Genomic DNA, 18654 nt, shown 5'->3' on the forward strand with positions numbered 1-18654 from the left:
GAATGTTCGCTGGCCTACTGACGAACGGGAGAAAGGAGAGACGAGACGACGAGAGAAGGGAGCCACATAAGAAGAGAAAAGAGCTCTGGCCGCGTTACGAAATCGCGAACTTCCTGAGCTATCGGACGTTTCTATGCGTTTGTTTGATGGGACATTGATTTGCGCTTGATAATAAATTTCCGATCGCGATAGTTACTCGGTTCTTCTTGTTCTTCGACGGATTTCTCGATCAGGGTTTATTTCGCGACGGTAACGCCCTGGTCCTTACGCTCGTTCGCAGGCGTGAAGTAAGGACGGCTTGTAAATTGCACCGCGAGCAATTTCGCCCGAAGCATAGAGAGTAAAGAAGAAAGTAAAAAATAACTCGTTTCGTGTATTATGCTCGCACGTCCGATTTCATCATGTGATGTGATTTTCTTAGCCGATAGTTATCTCGTAGAAAGTAGAGAAGTACATTCGTCTCTATTAGGTAAAAAAAATTATTTTCGATAAAAACCATCGGAAAGTTATATTAAGTTCGGTATCTAATTTAATTTTCAAAACCCACTGACCTAATAATTAGGCCATAAACGTGCTGTATTAATTTATACATAGATTTTGCATTATTATCTGAGACCAACTGATAACGAGTTGCGAAGGTGTCACGTTTATCGGCGATCTGAATCGGGAGGAAGGATTTACATCGAGCGAAATATAAGAGGAATGAAAAAGGGAAAGCTCGCGAGATGGAATTCAACTTCTCTCGCGCTGAGAAATTTTGCGAAAGGTTAATTAAGATAATATTTGTTAGGTCAGCAATGGGGTAACAGTACTTCTTCGCCTGTTAGGTTCGTGCAGGATTTTTACGGGAAAGAATCGTAAACGAAGTTGTCTGCTCGTTTGTGCATTTCTCTAGCTTTATGTGATACGCGAGACCCAGCTTCTCGCTGGCGGAGCTTTGCGGCTTTCACTTTGCAATGCCCGTAGCTTGCGGCGCGGCGATTCACCTCGTCGAGAAGCAGGCTTTATGCAAATTACGCGCATGGATTTAAGCGACTATACTGGCAAATGCACTTGGCACGCGATCCGAATGTACCACTTCCTTCGAGAGAACAATGTCGGCCGAGATTTCTTTTTCCGTACACGTCGGCGTCTCGAATTTGTTTACACCGAGACTCGCCGACTTTCCGATTCCGCGGGGGACCGGGAATCTTTTGCTCCTATTTTGTTAATAAACGTCTGTTGTTACAAAAAAAAAAAAAAACTCACTTGGGAAATGAAATTTATTTCGGAACGAGATCCTCGCGCGTGACACGTTTTCACCGCGTAATATGTCGAATAAATTTAAAAGTTATTACCGCGAGAGAGTTCAAATCGTCGTGTCGCAGACAGTATTGTGTTGGAAGTCTTTTTTTTTCCCCCCTCGTTTTCTTTGTTCCGTGCGTTTTATATTATATCATTATTGGCGTGTGAATGCTGTTTAATAGGGGAATGTGCCATAACAATGACTCGCGATATCGTTTTAAAAATGTCGAGCACACAGCGTGACGGGCGTCGCGCAGAAGCGGGCACCGAGTGAAACCTAAAACTGAGTCTCGCGTGCATCTCGTACGAGACGATCAACCGTTAACTTCGTTTATTCGCGGACAACTCGATGCGCGCATAAGTAATGCAGCGGTCATTTACCTCTGTCTGTGATAAACTGCACGCGGCAGTAGCCCAGGGAGAGACGGAGGCTCCCTATGACATATATCCGTGCACATGTTACATAAAAACGACCATTATTCTCAGGCTTACGAGAAATATAGATCCCCGATTCAATAAAATTCAACCCGGGATGTACATTGTAAACGCGAGGCGATACCAAAGATCGTGTATTAATTTTCAGATTACGCGCCCGTTTAAAGGAAATCAACTATTTATCGTCCGTGCACTATTCCGAGAACGGATCGTACATATTTTTATCCCATTGAAATATCCTCGCGACTAAAAACGTAGCGTCGACCGCGCCTGTCGAAATTTACGAAGGAAATCCGTCCGTGGATTACGTGCATTATCGCGCACACGCCGATTTGGGTTCGTTGACTTTTGCGCGGCTCGCCGCGCATCGTTTCTCTTCCAGCCTCGCGTTTCCCCGTACTCCTCCTATACCTTTTACCTTTACCTTGGCCTTGCCCGATGCCTCGCTTCACCTTAGTCCCTGCTACGAAATCTGCCTGCTTTAAAGAAACGGGTAGCTCCGAAGTGCAATCGTTTTTCAAAGGACGCGTTCAATGCTCGGACGTTAATGATTACAAATAAGTCCGCTTGAAAGCTTATTTGAAGGTACATTAGATATCTCCGCGTGATGCAAAATTCACGGTCACGCCGCATGCCGAAAGAGATGCGAATTAAATATCGGCGATGCTCGCCGAAGTCATCTTCATCTTTCATAATAAAGCTCTTGCGCGCGCCACTATTTCTCCCGTCTCGGCCTACGTTTTGTAAACCAAATGGAAAGTCATCGCGTCATTTCGTCTGGATGCGTACGGCGCATTTACCGGCACTTCCTGATTCCGCAGAAGCTTAATCGAAACAGCTGCGAACTATCGACGTCATGCCGAGTTGCACATCGGCGCCGGGCGAGTCGCCGCGTCTACTTGTTGATCTATAAATTCTATAATATCCGATGCTCAGCGAGTTGCAACACGCGCGGCCTCCTCACTTTTACGACGCTCACGTCGCGATTATTATATAAATTCTAAGCAGGCGGGAAAAGCGCGTTTCCAGAATTCTATCGGCCTTAGGACCGCACAGAAATCCCGGTTGTTACTTTCGTTGTGTTTTTTTTTTAAATTCTTTAAATGCGCGCGCTTTACATTTTATAAAAAAGGAAACGACAGTAAAATTTATTGTATGATTGTTCGACGGCGAGTACTCCCGAAAGAGGGGAAAAAAAGCGCGTCTGTAACTTTCTCGTGGCCCACATACAAATTGCTGTACTGGTCCTTACTGGTTTCGCCATGTCCGCCAATCCGTTTGCCGTTTTGCATCGCGAATATCAGCCTCCTTACTTCTCGCTCGGGCTTTCATTTCTTCCCACCTGAATGCACCTGCGCGAGACTCGCGCGTAATCGGAGGACCTTACGAGAGCTTCTTGGAAAGGAGCGGCCTAATTGATGAAAACAAAATCCCGCCTCTCGGAAAGTTCGCGCGGAAGTTGTTAGTATCTAAAATAATACGACGCGGGGATTAAATTACACGTGTTTACTTTATACGTTTCATAACGACGTTCGCGCGGAGGTGCCGTTTCCTGGAACGTTATAATCGTCAGGTGTAAATTGCGCGACCGTCAAATGAATCTTCCGTCATTCTAGAGGGTGTCTACCGTCTTTTCCTCGCGACCGTCGCCTTCATTTCCCGTCGTAGCTCCGGCGCAATCGTCTGGCCGGCTCGCGGCATTATCGCCACGCGAGAAGAGAGAGAGAGAAAAAAAAAATAATGAAACCAGAACGACCGGGAGAACAAGGTTTTTCCACGTCTTTCCCGGGAGTTACACATCTCGCCGGAGGAAACGATCGTTTCGCTTCCGTCTCGATAGTCTCTCTCTACCGCATCGCGTAGCAGCCGGTCCCTTTTCGCGAAGACGAAGACCCGGTGGTCTCGACTGGCGAGTCCGCGAATTAATATGCTCGACGCAGCGTTGTTGCATCAAGTCGCGATCCTTTCCCGGTATATCTAGTTCGTAATATATCTTATTTTCCTTCTCGCCGAGGCTGTAATTTCCCGCCGTCGGTCATGACAGCCTTGCAATCACGATGAACTATGTTTTCCGTCTCTAAACGCGTCCTTAATTCTTCCTTTTTTTAAAAATTTTTTTTTAATAACTCATCCCTACGTGTTCCGACGCTTTTTTCAAGTTAAAACAAAATTATACTTCTAGGCGTGTTTTCGTCGAGCTTTCTGGAGAAATAATCGAGTTATGGGTTTATGACAGTCGTCAAAGTATTTTCGGGCACGGCGTTATTCATGTCAATCGTTCATTTAAATGTACGTCACGGTTACCAAAATATTTCGGCGCCGAAGTTTCCACGGCGGAAGTGCAACCGTTGGCGAACGCCGGCGTGCCTACGATTACTACGCGTCTCGCGTCCCGAGCGATCGGCATGCCAAGTAATTCCGCGAGGCGCCAAGTGGAAACGGCGCGAGCGTGCCTCAACTTCATTAGAATATCGATTCTTCCGAGCAAGTACCGTACAATTAATGATCCTTATGCGCGTACACGCCATAACGATCGCATTACTACGTGATATAAATTAGCAAAAAGTAATTGAATTACAAACGGATCAGTCGATTGAAACGCATAAATAGAACACGTGTTAGATTACAAATGAAAACAGGCTTAGTTAATTTAAATGAGAACGAAACGAAGCTATTTCCGAAAAGGCGGCAGATGGAACGAGAGAGAGAAAAAAGAAAAAAAAAAGAAAATAGTGTGCCGTATATAAGAATGCCGTAATAATGTATACAAGTCTCACGCTACTCTACGGCGCATTTTAACCGACAGTTAATTCACACTTAGTAGTGCTAAGGGATCTTAGTGGCGGTAGAGTACTAATTGTGATGTACACCGATGGAGAAACGCGATTAGTTATCTAACAAGCTTGCGCGTCTAGGTCAGGTTCGCACGACAATCCCGGCAAGGAGCCAGATCGAGATCGCGGAATTTATCCCGCCACCCACGATCGGTGTTCTAATGCGGAGGAGTAGGAAATTGAATCTGACGTCAGCGGCAGAGTTTGCGATAATATATTCACGTATTATCTCAAGACGTGTTTCTTAAACGAATTCGATTTCACTAATATATTCGTACAAAATTAATTTTTTTTTTTTTAATTTAATTTTAATTTTTGAAAAGTTGTAAGTAAATTGTAATTTTTCATCATTTTTTTTTTAACGTTAATTACGTCGCGTTTAGATTTGTTACTTTAGAGCCATTTGCAGTTTTTCGAAATTAATTCAATTAATTTGAATATTTTTTCGATAAACGACGAGACTATCAATTTATAATAGAGTTAAATGTTGAAGCATGTATATTTCACGTCGAGGCGGATGACGCTGCCGTATTTCACACGACACTATTTTCCCTTTGTCGGGAAGCGGAAATGTTGCATCGCACGAACCGCGTTCTTCATCGCTCCACCTCGGCGTATTTCGCGGGAGCCCTTGGCTCGCGGGGGTCAGATTCCTTATTTCTACCCACCCTGCGGTTAATTGCGAACAAGCCAGACGTAACTTCCTCGTGCTTTTCTTGCGGCCCCTGAGAAGAAAACGCGGCTGCGAGGCGGCGGCATCCAACCGTTAATTGGCTCGGCTTATCGCGCGTAGGTGCTCGATGTCCCTCTGATAAGGCGCGCGTTCGCAGACGCGCGGAAACGGGCCGTGCATTACGAGACGGATCTGGATCTCGTTCTCTACTTTCTAGAGAACTAATTGCTCGTTAAGAACATTATATTGCGATTAAATCAGACGTCGCTCGTAAACGCGTCGCGGGTTCGGGCTCTTCACTTTCCGCGCGCGCGTGGATATAAACGGTTTTGCGACATAATTTTCTAATTATCATCTACTTTCCCAATGATATGATAAGCATAAAATATAATTATTAGTTTTTATTCAAACTCGGGTCATTAATTTTGCGCTTTCTAAATCGAAATTATTTTAAAAGAATGATATTCCCAGCGCAAATCTGTCCCGAACGAACTCCAGATCCTGAACGTTTAGTCATTCCGCAGAGAACGGATGCCGATGTAGCTCCCGCGAGTGGCGACGCTCGATCGTCTTCGTGACGAGAACGATTATTGTCCCGCGGAAGTGTCGGGGCCGGGATGATTTGCACAACGCCTGTAGACGGCCGTCATTTTCCCTTCTGAATTCCATCAGCGACTTGCTGGCCGGCCAGCGAAAGTGCGTTGACACGTCTCGAGCTGCGAGACGAAAGCGCTCTTCTGCGCGTGTCGCGTCGTAAAACGACACGTCGCTTCTTCACCGGTCAAGAAAAATCTACGACCATTTGCGCTTGGCGCGTTGTAAAAAGAAAAAGAAAAAAAAAAGAAAAATGTTTATAAGCTTCTCGGGTCGTAAAGCTATTAGAAAGCGGGTACACTCCCGCGACCTCGGAAAAAGAGCCGTACGCACGCGGCGTGCGAGATGTCACGATTTCGTGAATAATAATACGATGAGATCGCGCGGCGCGATCACTCCGTGCCTTTCTAACAACCCTCCAGTGCCATATGCATAGCTCGCTGACGTACCACTCCTCTTCATCAGCTGACATAAGAGTTTGATAAATTATTTATTAGTCTCCGCGCGACCTCATTCCGTAATTCCGTGCCATCGTTCTTTTTCGTATTGAATAACTTGCCTCGCATTTTATGCACCGCACTTTTTTTTTCCCCGGAAGGTTTCCCGGGCGAACTTTCTTACCGCCGTTCGATACCACGATGTAGATTTCATTAAATTAACGATAGCTTCCGCGGTTTTTGAACAAGCGTCTACTTTCTACGGTTGCGGCGGAAGTTAACGCGTATTCTCTCGACGAAATTCTTCCGAACTCACCTGGCTCTGGCCGACTCGGTAAGACGCGGGATCGACGTCGACGGTCAGCAGCATGTCCTCCACGGCGCGACGTTCGTCGGTTACGGGACTGCCGGGTCGTGTATTCACGTCGCTTGACAGTAATCCGAATCGACGTCTGAATTCACCTAAAGCCATATGCTTCGGGAATCCAACCTTGTGTAAGCGGACAGCGTCGATTATTTGGCTCCCGCGAATCTGTACAAGTATATTAGAACATAAACTCGACGTTAGAGCTTAAAGAAAAAGAAAAAAGAAAATTATATAATTAATACAAAATTAATTTAACTTTAATTTAACTTTACCTGAGATCGCAAAAGAGGCACATTAATGACGCCGTCCTCGTTCTGATTTGATTTCACGGCTAGGAGGCTCTTATTGTCCGTACAACCGGCGTTGTGTTGAGGCAGAAGGCAGTGCACAAACTTGACGCGAGTTCTCCGCAATGTTTCAACGAGGCCATCCTGGAAACAATTATTGCTCGTATTATTTTATTTTATTTTATTTTTTTTTTATGTATCGTGTAAGAGAATACGTATGAACAAAGCGAGATAAATAAAGAATCGTTGCACTGTCCCTACTCGATAAAATGAGAAGAGAAGAAAAATCAGAAACAGCGCGAGGTAATATCCGAACGTCGTAATGTAGATTTCACCGAGCATTTTCAACGAGTATCTCTCGCGTTTTGCTCGGGGCGAAGGTCAATTCGCTTTAAGCTAGCTTTGCACGACACCCGTGCGGCCTTGCGATAATAATGCTTTATGGAACACGCGATAATTGTTTGATCTTTGACATCCGCATCGGCCAATCGCAAATGGTGGTAAAGGAACGGATTAATTATCGGCGGTGGAAATCATTTTAAGAGCGACGCGGGAACTTTCGATATATATAATATATCGCCAACAAGGTGGCGAGAATTTAAAGCGCTATTCAACTCGTCGCGAAAAAGACGATTTAATACTCACTACAGTGAATTTAACTTGCAGACAAACATTCTTTCGTTTTACGGCCGTAAACGTCCTTCGTATGCTCGAGGCTCGCCTCAACGATTGCGAGCCTTCGAGCCCCGGCATAGAACTGCATAAAGAACCGGAAACTCCAGCACCCCGAGCACTTACAAACAACATGCTGACATGTTCTCTAGAAATTTAAAAAACATTTAAATATAATATAAAGTATAATAATAATTTACATACATTTTTTTTTAAATTATTATTAAAAAATTTAAATGAAAGAAGGTACAAACGTTACCTCGTGCTTTCCTGAAGTATCGTAATGGCACTCTTGGCGACAGGATTTTCGCGCGTGGCTTTAAGCCAACCAGTCGCGGTGTAAAGTACAGGATTCGTTCCTAGTAGATGTTGTAAAACGAATTGATTGTTGCCCGGCGCTTTTCGTAGAAGCATTTGGTGATCTGTAACGAAAATACATCTCGTATACATTTTTTTTTTCTTTTACAAAAAATTTGTAATCAATATAAGATCGATATCGGGAAAAAAAAAATTTACCTCGATCTCCGTAGTGAGAAAATAATCGATCTAGGAAGGTTTCGTCGCTGCCTCCAGGACATACGGTTTCCTCGTCCAGCAGCCACAGTAATCCCTTCCGTTCCATTTGCCTGCCGCCGCTAAGATCGCTTTGACTAGTTCGCAACATCGTCGCGCTCTGCGAGCTTCCGCGATCCAGAAGAGAAACCAGACCTTGGGGCGATCCAATGCCTTCCTCGTCGTAATCGTCCTCGTAATCTACGTCGATGCCTTCCTGAACGTATCTGATAGAATTTTTTTTACGAATTAAATGGATTCGACGTTTATACGGTTATATAAATATATAGATGTGAATAATATCGACTACTTCCGGTCTTTTTAGAAATGATTAAAAGAAAGGAAATTTGATTTGCATTTCGTACCTATCTTTCGGGGCCACCAACGTAGTATGATGAAACAATAATTGCAAACGTTCTTGCAAATAATTATGACAAAGATCCTCGAAAGTAGCGCCGGTTTGTCGGCCGCACGAGGCAGGATTTTGAAAGCCTGGCGAATCACATAGCAGTAGAGATGAAACTGTATGCACAGCGGATGATATAGATCTAAAAAAGGAAAAAAAAATTGACGATAGTATTACGAACAAGATATCGACTAGGAATAATAATACCGGCAGTTCAATAATTTTATAAAAATTAATTCTTACGACTGACGTGATCGATAAGACTTAAATTGTTAAAAAGATATATTTCTCAAAAATCATTGCAGTTTGCTTTTTTAAATTATTTCAAAAAAATATATTTAACGAGCAAAATTTGGCGATTTATTTACCTGTTAATGAGAGCCGCGACGCAGTGGAAAACCTCCGAATAGAGTCCAACTAGAAGTCCCTCCAGCGCGTCGAGCCCCGTTACGTCTTTGCCATCTGTCGGGCTGGGTGTCCTTAGACCCGGTCTCGGGGTGCTCGGTGTACCGGCACCCCCTCCGTTCGTGGAGAACACTATTCGACTCAATTCTTCCACCGTCGTGCCGAGTAGATTGGCGGCCTTTTCCGCGCATTCGACCCTTCCGAACTGCCACCTGCTCTGCGAACTCGTGCCGGCTTTCACGGCGCCGGCACAGCTCAAATGATAAATGCCAGCGAGCACCAGCCAAATGACTTTCTCGTCAGCCTCGGAGATGCCGAGTATCCTGAGAGCGGCGACGATACGATTAAACTCGACCATAGCCCGTTGTTTGTCCTCATGCTTTTGCAAGGGAGTGACGAAGGGATTGTTTTCGGCGACTAGATTTGTAAGATGCAACTCTTTCCTCAACGCGCCCTCCGCGCCTGCCAGTAAACGATAAACTGCGTGAAACGTCGGATCACCATTCGCTCTTCGGCCTATCCTTGACTTCTCCAGAAGTAGTACCTTATAAAAAAAAATAAAAATTAAATAAAGTAAAATTACATTTATTCGGAAACGTAACAGAAAAAAACATGTCGCAGAAATGTATTCTTACTTGTAGAGAGGCCGACGCGATTTGACCGGACTGATCGAAGTCGAGGCTGAATAGCTGCGTGAAGCGCGTCGCGTTCGAGTTCATATGCGTTCTACTATTTCCGAAAGCCTCGAGAACAGTGAACAGAGCATTCAGCTTCTCGATCGTCAATATCTGCAAAAAATTACCCAAAGAAATTAATATAATTAACTAACATCCGAATCTAATGACGCGCGCGAAGCGTGTATTTAGTTATCGCATTTGCCAGCAAACCGAAGTAAAAGCGCACTCGCCTTGTTAACTGTACCGGCGGCTAGTACAAGATAATGAAGGGCGTGTTTGAAGTTCGTGGTCTTCCCCGCTCCGCTACGCCCGAGGAAAACCAGAGAGTGGTCCCTGCGTGTCGCCAGCATTCCTCTGTACGCCGACTGCGCTACGGCATAAATATGCGGCGGCATGTCCTCGCTTTTGCAACCTCGGAACATGTGCGCGACCTAAAAGAATTTTAATTTTAGATAAGAATCTTAAACGCGAAAGCATAACGCAGATATTTATTGAAACGGAGATCGATGAGACGCTGGTTGAATTCCTTGTTAAAATACAAGCCTACGAAATAATATTACAGCTTCATATAAAAGTTTAAGCCGATTTGTCACATCGGCGGGAGGAAGGGGGGAGGGGGAGGGGGAGGGAAACCGCGATGTAAATTTAAGTAAATTTTAAGTGAAAGCGGCCTTGCCTTTTCGGAATAAATTGCCAATGGCGCGACCGGATTGATAACGATCATACTGTCTCCGGCGTACGTGTGTATCAAGTTACTGGCGTAACGTTGCCGCAGCGTGTGGAGAACGGATGATTCATTCAGAAATCGCAGCTGAGAGAGTTCCTCGGCTTTATCGAACTGAGGTGGATTGGCCTAAACAGATGCAAACAACGATAAATTATAATGACGTATTGGATACAAAGATCGAATCGTTTAGTAGTTTGATTTGCTCGATAAACGTGCTCAAGCGGGTAGTTAAAGAGCTTAATTGCAGGAAGTAATTATAATACCTTCTCTACGTCTTCCTCGTCTACGAGGAGTTCCTCTCCGGAGGTGGCCAGTCGGATTCTCAGTTTTCCCGTGTCGGGATCGGCTGAACCGCATCTCGTGGCCGGGGTAAAACCTCCGCGATGTAATAACCAAACCCTCTCGGAAGTAAGCCACGCTTGCTCTTGCGCCAAATGCTCTTCCGATCGCGCCTGTAAAATATTATTTATTAGAAACAAGCACATCATTATACACGAATTATTCATAATGCTTAAAAAAAAAAAGGGTGACATTTCTTAGAATTGATAGTGATTCTAAAATATTCAAACATAAAGAGCTCGTTTTCGAACGGTATAAAAAATTCAAAAAAAATTTTTTCTTAACATTTTTTTTTAACATGATTTAACAAATAAATGTTCTCAAGTGTAATTGAGAGCTGTCAAATATACAGCTCGTGAATTCTCGAGAGTATTTTATTCAGATAAAGATTAAGTTACACACACACACACACACACACGTGCTAATTGAATTGTCCACGTTCTTCGAACGTCGTCGCTTTTGCAGTCACGCGAGCTCTTCGCCCTTTTTTTTTTTTTTCTTTTCTTTCTTTTTCTACGACGCGGAATGATCGACCGTGTAGTCTTAAGCTTTATCGAAGTTTCCCCGCTGGCGGTTTACTAAGAACGGCCTAGCGAGGACAGCTCACACCTACACGATTAAGTTGAATCGGCGACGTCCTCGACGATCTCGCTACCGGCGGCGATCAGTCGCGGTGAATCGTTATGAAACGTCTTATTGCGTGGCTGCGCGCCGTATTACGACTACAGATGAACGGGCATGCGTACCATTAACCGCGACTGCTCATTAACATCCAAATGGCATTCGCTCGATCCTTTCTATTTCTATCTTCCCTCATTTCACGTGTCCTTCTATCCCTCTTCGAGAATAACTATTATCTCAAAGGCATAGAGGAAATAAGCTTCGTTAAATCGTTACTACATATAGTACACCAAAGAGACGCCCGCGATAAGATACAAACAACTTTATCGCCGATATCGGGCAATTTTTACCGAACGCGTATTCCGTTATTATTTATAATCCCGTGACATTAATTGGATTTATATAATTATATCGACGGCTCGTTAGCGTATATCGTTACATTTACACGAATGAAAGTTAAACATATCCCGCGGCTCTCCTCAGACCCCGTGAATCACCGTTGCCGGTGCAGCTGCGAGTTCACGCATATATCGATTTCCGCATCGAGCAGAATGGTGACTCGTATGGCTCTACCAGGTATGGAAGACAGACAGTAAGTTTCCTGGTACATACATTACTATGTATCGGGTCTCGGGGCTCATTGGTAGCGCACAACGTGCCATTGTTTTACAAGTACGCGGCAAACACCGGTTCTTCAAAGGCTTAAACGAGGGAATTGTTTGAATATTACGAGCTTGCCCTTTAAACGCTCCTCGCGCGCTCTCACGCTCATGACAATTTGCCAGAAATTTTCTGGATTCTTCGTAGGCGCGTATTACGTTAAAGATGAGACTTTACGCTCTAATCATAAAATTACACAGAACATGTCAATTCGTTTAGTCGAAATTAACAGTTTGGTGGAAAATAATGTGACTCCTCGCACAAATCGGTAGTAGAAAAATTAACCATTTTTTATATTTTTACTTTTATTATTATTAATTAAAAAAAAATTTTTATATTTTTTTATTTTTATTTTTTAATTTTTATTTTTTTATTTTTATTTTTTTTATTTTTTTTTTATTTTTTTTTAATTATCAAAGTCTGGTTAAGATTTTTATTTCTTTCGCGAAACATACCTCGTCCGTTTGCGGTGTCACTCTATTTTCCAGAAGGACCTCGAGATGCTTCATGCACTCTTCTTCATCCTTGGCGCGATTATTCTCCTGTCCACTCTTTACATTTGTCATTATATTCGACTCCACTTTACTGTTCTTTCGTATTTTCCGTCGTATCTTCCTGGCGAGGGCCAATTCAAACAACTTCTCCCACTCGATAATGTCCTGAATCGGTTTCGCGCATCTCTGCCCTAAGCGATTCCGTTTCGATATTTTCTTGGAATTATTCCCCCAGGTGTTCTTGAAGTCGAATACTCGGAGCCCATTGTTTGCGCTCGGTGCCCTTTGCTCTATTTCCGCTGTAATCCTATGCCACTTGCGCTCCTTTGGCTTTCTAATAACGTTGCTGTCATCCCAACCCTTCTCCATCCTTTTAATTCGATCGTTCACGCATCCTACGCGCAAAGTATCCGCCCAGCACTCCTTTCTGAAGGTTTTAGCGGCTCGCGGTGACGGCGAGCAAAGATTGCTCCCTTTGATCTTCTCTTTGCCATTGGATCTGACGCTCGACGTTCGTTCGAGGCCGCGACTCGTGTTAATCAGCCGATTTTCCGGACAGCTGTTCTGCCCCATCTCGGACGAGTGCATGCTGTCGCTGTCGCTGCACTCCCACGAGCTCGTGCTATTTCTGCTGTGCTTCCTGTCGAGGGCAACGCCATTGCCCGGCAAATCGTGCTGCTTCGTGAAGTCCTGCGCCGATGATTTCGAAATTTTTTGCGAGGGTGGACCTTGCCGATTATTTTGCTTGGCTATCCCACTGGCGTGAGCCTTGCCTCTGCAAGATCTGTGAAGAAGATGATGCGCGTCAAGCGACATGTTGTCGATCTCGTCCCTGCTGCGCGGCATCTTCTCTCTGGTCTTCTTTTACAGAATCTACGTAATCTCACGCCGTCGCTTTCGCAACGCAATTATCACTAATCTCGACGGGGCACTTCTCACGTCTGCGGGCCTTTATATTTGCTCGATAATTTACACGTAATTCTTCATTAGCCATTGAAAGCCGAAAAGTTTCTTCATCATTTAGCACGATAACGTCAGACCTCTAGCGTGAGTTTCGTTTGACAATCATGATACCTGGCCGCACGTTACGTATATCCTGTCTCGATCGTTATATCCGCTTGTCGTAAGTAACTCGTTATTTTCTTAATAGCTTTCCATATTCCGCTCAAGTTTACGGCAATCGGAAGCACCGGTCACTCGATCTCCACTCGCGATTCACACATCTTCGTAAGCGATCCTCGAACAGTATCGCCGATTGTCGCCATCGAGACTCGGTTGAAACGTATTAATTCTTAAACGCGAGAGACGTCGTCGCGAGGATCAGTTCCCCGGCATATTTTTTTTTTCGGCTTCGAAGCGTTTCGGGAAACGGCTCGCGTCCGCGATAATTGAGACGCGGCTTTCTCCGGGAGGTCTTATCATGACTCGAGACGACGGCGACGGTCACAAGGGTAGGACTCGATCGCAAGGAGCATCACGGGGGTCTCCCGAGTGTCGACTGAAGCAACGCTTGTGCTCCGAGACAGAGACAGGTCCTCTCGTTGAGGAGAACCGTGGAGAACGAGAGAGGCGTGTGCCCACGAGAGCCGCCCGGGAGTTCTTTCTCTCCATCACGAAACGTAGTTCTCCCGCTCGTTCTCCACGTTTCTCCGTCCTCGTCTCTCGCTTCCGTCGCTCGAACGTTCCCTCTCTGTTCGGCCTATCGGCCAACCGTATACTCGGCTTCGGTTACTTCAACGTCCTTCCTCCACGATTTGCACGGATGACAAACAGAGTCGGCTAGTAGGTTGATCCGATTCCGCGGCGAATGCGGATCGAGATGCGATTAACGCGAATTCGAAGATCCGGCCGAGATGACTCGGCAATCCAGAATCCAGTATTTTTTTTTTTTTTTTTTTTCTCTCAATGTAGCGATGCGTAAAACGTTTCAATTATTATTAAAAAAAAAAAGAATTAAATTAAACGCATAACTCGCTGATTAGCATAAAATATTTTTAATTCTTTAATATCTGTTCGATCTATATCTCGTGAAGATATAAATCTAGTCTGAAGTTAATGATATAGATGCATTTATTGCCTGAAATTAAATAGCAAACTTCCTCTCCGAGGCCTACGGAAGCGTAACACGCAACCAAGAATCGCTTCTGAGAAATCCTCGACTCGATCGTTCGCTTTCAAATATATGTAGCCGGCGTTCACAGCCGAAAGCTCCTCGCGCGCTTTCGAAAGCTTCGAGTGAGAGGCGGAGAAAATGCCGGGAGCGGTATAGAAGTGTTTATATATAGCTTTCCCCAGAAGGGAGTTCTGGCAGGCACGGGAAATGTATTATTTAAGTGACTCTCGGTCCGATCTCGCCTCTTCGCGCGAAATTGTGCAACAAGTTTACCTTCCCATCGTTTCCCGCTCTGCGTTTTGCGCTTTATTTTTTCCGTCATTCAACGTCACGTTCCGCTCAAATAGCCCTCGGAAGGATTTATCAATTCAAGTCTCCAACGTCCCGCAGCTATCTGATAAAATCATCGTCCTCGCGACGCTTTTTTTACTTTCCGCGTGATTACGGCGGCGACGATAAGAAAATCTTTCAAGCCCGAGGAAAACGTTTGCGGATTGGTCACGTGCGGCGCGCTCGACGAACCGTCGCTTCCTCGCGCCACCAGCACGTGCTACCGAGATCAGAGAAGCGCACTCGAGAGAAGGTTCGAGGGTACACGGAGCTGCTATTTTAAGAAACTCGTAACCCGCGAGATTGCGCCGAGCCGAAAGTCGAATTACCCGACGGGCGGGCGGGCATTGCCCACAAACTTGCGTTTGTACAGGAAGGCGTGATATAACGGGCGATGTTGAGCTTTTTGCGGTTCGAATATCACGGTCGTGGCCCGTGTTGCTCGCGAGAAGCTGCAGCCGTATCATTTTTCGTCACGCGGTGATTCACTTTCGCGCTGTCAGAAATATTCTATTTAGCTGAACAAAGCGTTGACGGCGTATTAATTGTTTGGATAATTGATAAGACAATTCCTCTGATCTTCCGGCTTCTTAAATTCTCTCGTATTAATAGATCGTTTGTAGAGTAAAATAATGCCATTCGAGGACGTGTCGCGCTCGACTGGCTCTAAGGAAAAAAAGGCAATTAGTTCTCTAAACGCTCTATTCTAGATTTAAAATTATGCCAGATCGATGACGCACCGTTGTCATTGTTCGACAACGCGCCGTGTATTCAACACCGAGACGAGGAACGTCGTGAATCGATCGTAACGTGGGTGTATTGCCACACGACAATTTCTCCGTTACATTTTGTTCGCGTGGGACGCGGCGGATCGGCGAGTTAGAAGCAGGTAAAAAAAAAAAAAGAATTTACATACGCAGCGCTCACCCCTAAGGCTAAGATCTCTTAAAAGGAAGAGCAGACTCGACGAGTTTCGAGATCATTGCTCGTGCCGACTCGGCGCAATTTTGTTAAACGATACGCCGATAACAATGAAAAATAAAAATTAATAAAACAAAAAAAAAATTAGAGGGGGGAAAACTACAGCGAAGCAGTTCGCTAGCTTAGATAAACCGTTCCTAGATAAATGTAACCGAAGAAGCTGAGATTAGCAGCACGCGGAACGATGACGTACGCATGTCTGGTATGAATGTCACGCGTCACAATTATCATCTTCATTTATCAATCATTAATATTGAAATTGCGTTTTATCTTATTTTATTTTTTTTTATTTTCTATCGCGGTCGAGGGTTTCTATTCGCCGTTTGAGGGTCGTTAGCGCGAGGCTTCTGCATAGCTTAGAAATTTCCTGGCAGTAGTAGCTTCTGATCCAAACGTTTCTCACGGTGCGCGATGTGCGCGACCAGGCTTCATGGTTACATTGTTCCGTGCAACGACTCGCGCTGTGTGCCTTTTTGCGCCGCGCTTACCGGAGAGCGGAACGACGCCGGAGATAGGTGGAACAACTGGAATTAAAGTGTAGGTCGAAACAGCCGGTGATCCCTCGGTGCGACCGCGCGAGTGCATAACGTATGCGACAAACAAGGCAAAACCTGACTTGACGCTCCGCGTTTAACGAATAATTGGACTTCGATAACCGTTACCTTCCAACGTGACGGCGCGGTCACTGTCCCATCGTACTTGGCGTTTAAAAAAAAAAAGAAAAAAAAAATAGAAAGAAAGAAAAAAAGAAATAATAATTAATTTAGAAATTAAACGAACCTGTCGTCATTTTTATGTGAAGCTTTGCAAAGGTGAACGCGGCAATAAGCAGCCTCGTTCGTGATCTTTAGTTAAAAATTACACGAATAAATGTGGCGCAAGTCTCGATAAGAGACTATCGAAAATACCGATAGAATCCACGGGGGAAGGTCGTTTGAGGCCGCACCAGGTTTCTCGAGAGTAGGAGAAAAAAGAAGTGAAATGGAAAACGAGTCCTTTAGTCGCTCACGCTGCGCGAATTGCTAAACCGACGACCTTGTGCGTTGTAGCGATTGATGTAGGCGTGGTTGCGGCCAATGAAGTTGTAAATGGCGGATTTAAGAAAGGTATTTATTTCGATGGAAAAGAAAAGAAAAAGGGGGAAGAAAAAAAATCGCAAAAATTTAAAAATTCGTGTAGGAAGTCCAAAGAAAAAAAAAAAAAAAAAAAAAAAAAAGAACCCTTTGTCGATCGAAATGTGTATTGTTTTATTCAAGCGTGCAAAGAGAGCCAGATCCGCGACGAGGAAATTTTTTAAAATAAAATTTAAATAAAAATTGAACGTCCTTTTTTTTATCTGAAAGCATAAAAGTAGCGTTCGATGACTCACGGATTGACAGACAGACTGGATTGACTGGTACGACCATAGCAGACGCGAATCCGAAGTTTATATCAACGTGCAGTGCGAGCGACATACGTTGCTTTCACGCACGCGTCTAAACCATCTTGATCCGATTTGAAACAAGCATGCATAGAATCCATACATACAACTGTCGCGTCTATTCGTTCCGTAGGTCTGCTCCACTTTCCGACGGCGTTATTCATCAGTCTCCAAACGCGCGTTGTTAAATTAAACTCAAGATCATTTCGTTGAAGGAAATAAAAACGGATCACGTTAATGGCCAACGTCGCGACTTTGAAATTAACTTTTTGGTGAAGCGAAAAGGATCGGGAAGTGCGCGGCGTTAAACGGGGAGGCGCCAAGGGATCGGCTCTGATCCGGTGAGCGTAATGCACGCGGCATCTCTCGCCTGTCGCAATCGAGATGCCTCTCGCTACGAGCCGCTGACGACGGCCGGGGTACAAACGCGTTAACGCTATCTCTCGCATCGACGTGGGCAGATAAGAGGGCGGGTGCACGCGTGCGTATGCACGTACGTGGACTTCCAAGCCACCGTGATTACGTGCATAAAATACAAATTACGCACGTCGTGGCCGCGCCGCGAATGTAGCGACCGACTTCGCCTCTTGCTCACCGATCGCAACCGCATGCAAATTTATTCGCAGCCGCTCTCGCGCGGCCTATTCATTTTTGCGAAATAGCGCGGACGGCCGATGGGAAGATTTTTAAGCCTCCGCTTCGCGCGAATTCTCATTTGGATTTTACGAGTTAAACTGATAACGTGTTTTTCGCCTCTCGAAATTCATTAAATTCGACAGCGCGCCTCGTAGTTATTTCTCCGATTAAAAATCGGACCCCGCTGAATCGTGTCCGACGTTTATTCGACGTTAAACCGAAGGTTAAAAACGGCGTTTTATTTATACTTTACTGCCCAAGTTTAACGCGAGCTTCACCGACGTGGCGTGCCGGCCGATAGCTCGCGAGAACATAGACGCGTTGCAACGCGGGGCCGTTAAACTCGCGCAGCCCTCCGCTCGCGTGGGCAACCCGCTTTTTTTTTTTTCTTTTTCTTTTTTTTTCCGAATGCCCGATATTTATAGGCAATATAAGCTGACATCATTGCGAGGCTGCAACCATAGGAGCATCGCTGCCGGTGGCACGTGTTATCGTTCGCTTTCCGCCGGGAAATTCCTCGCGAGCGTTTTCAACGTGCGTTGTTAACGAGCCGAAGGGGTTAATGACTCCGGCGGGTTTAACGGGCCGCGCGGATTTTCCGGATAGAAAAGGAAACCTCGCTCGCCTTCTCTTCGGCGGATATACGATTATTGGCCTACATATCGCGACGTGCGACCGGAGCAGCGCGGCGGGGATTCCCGGCGATCGGC

General features: G+C 45.1%; 1 protein-coding gene across 3 annotated transcripts in view; it reads right to left on the bottom strand.

Annotated features, from left to right (window-relative positions):
- Window positions 1-18654, bottom strand: part of LOC139111104 (unconventional myosin-XVIIIa) — a 44216-nt gene that overhangs the window by 14483 nt on the left and 11079 nt on the right. For 2 of the 3 annotated variants that reach the window (XM_070671212.1, XM_070671211.1), the window contains exons 6-16: window positions 10614-10802; window positions 10300-10476; window positions 9854-10054; window positions 9582-9734; window positions 8910-9490; window positions 8501-8683; window positions 8100-8362; window positions 7843-8005; window positions 7557-7731; window positions 6897-7055; window positions 6574-6789 (exon numbers count right to left, since the gene is read on the bottom strand). In XM_070671212.1, the coding sequence (XP_070527313.1) occupies window positions 6574-6789; window positions 6897-7055; window positions 7557-7731; window positions 7843-8005; window positions 8100-8362; window positions 8501-8683; window positions 8910-9490; window positions 9582-9734; window positions 9854-10054; window positions 10300-10476; window positions 10614-10802 (2460 nt within the window). Of the gene's footprint in view, window positions 1-6573; window positions 6790-6896; window positions 7056-7556; window positions 7732-7842; window positions 8006-8099; window positions 8363-8500; window positions 8684-8909; window positions 9491-9581; window positions 9735-9853; window positions 10055-10299; window positions 10477-10613; window positions 10803-12425; window positions 16575-18654 lie in introns of those variants that run through there. The other variant, XM_070671213.1, reaches the window with a different exon arrangement.

The sequence above is a fragment of the Cardiocondyla obscurior genome, linkage group LG22 (genome assembly GCF_019399895.1).
Source record: "Cardiocondyla obscurior isolate alpha-2009 linkage group LG22, Cobs3.1, whole genome shotgun sequence".
NCBI lineage: Eukaryota > Metazoa > Arthropoda > Insecta > Hymenoptera > Formicidae > Cardiocondyla > Cardiocondyla obscurior.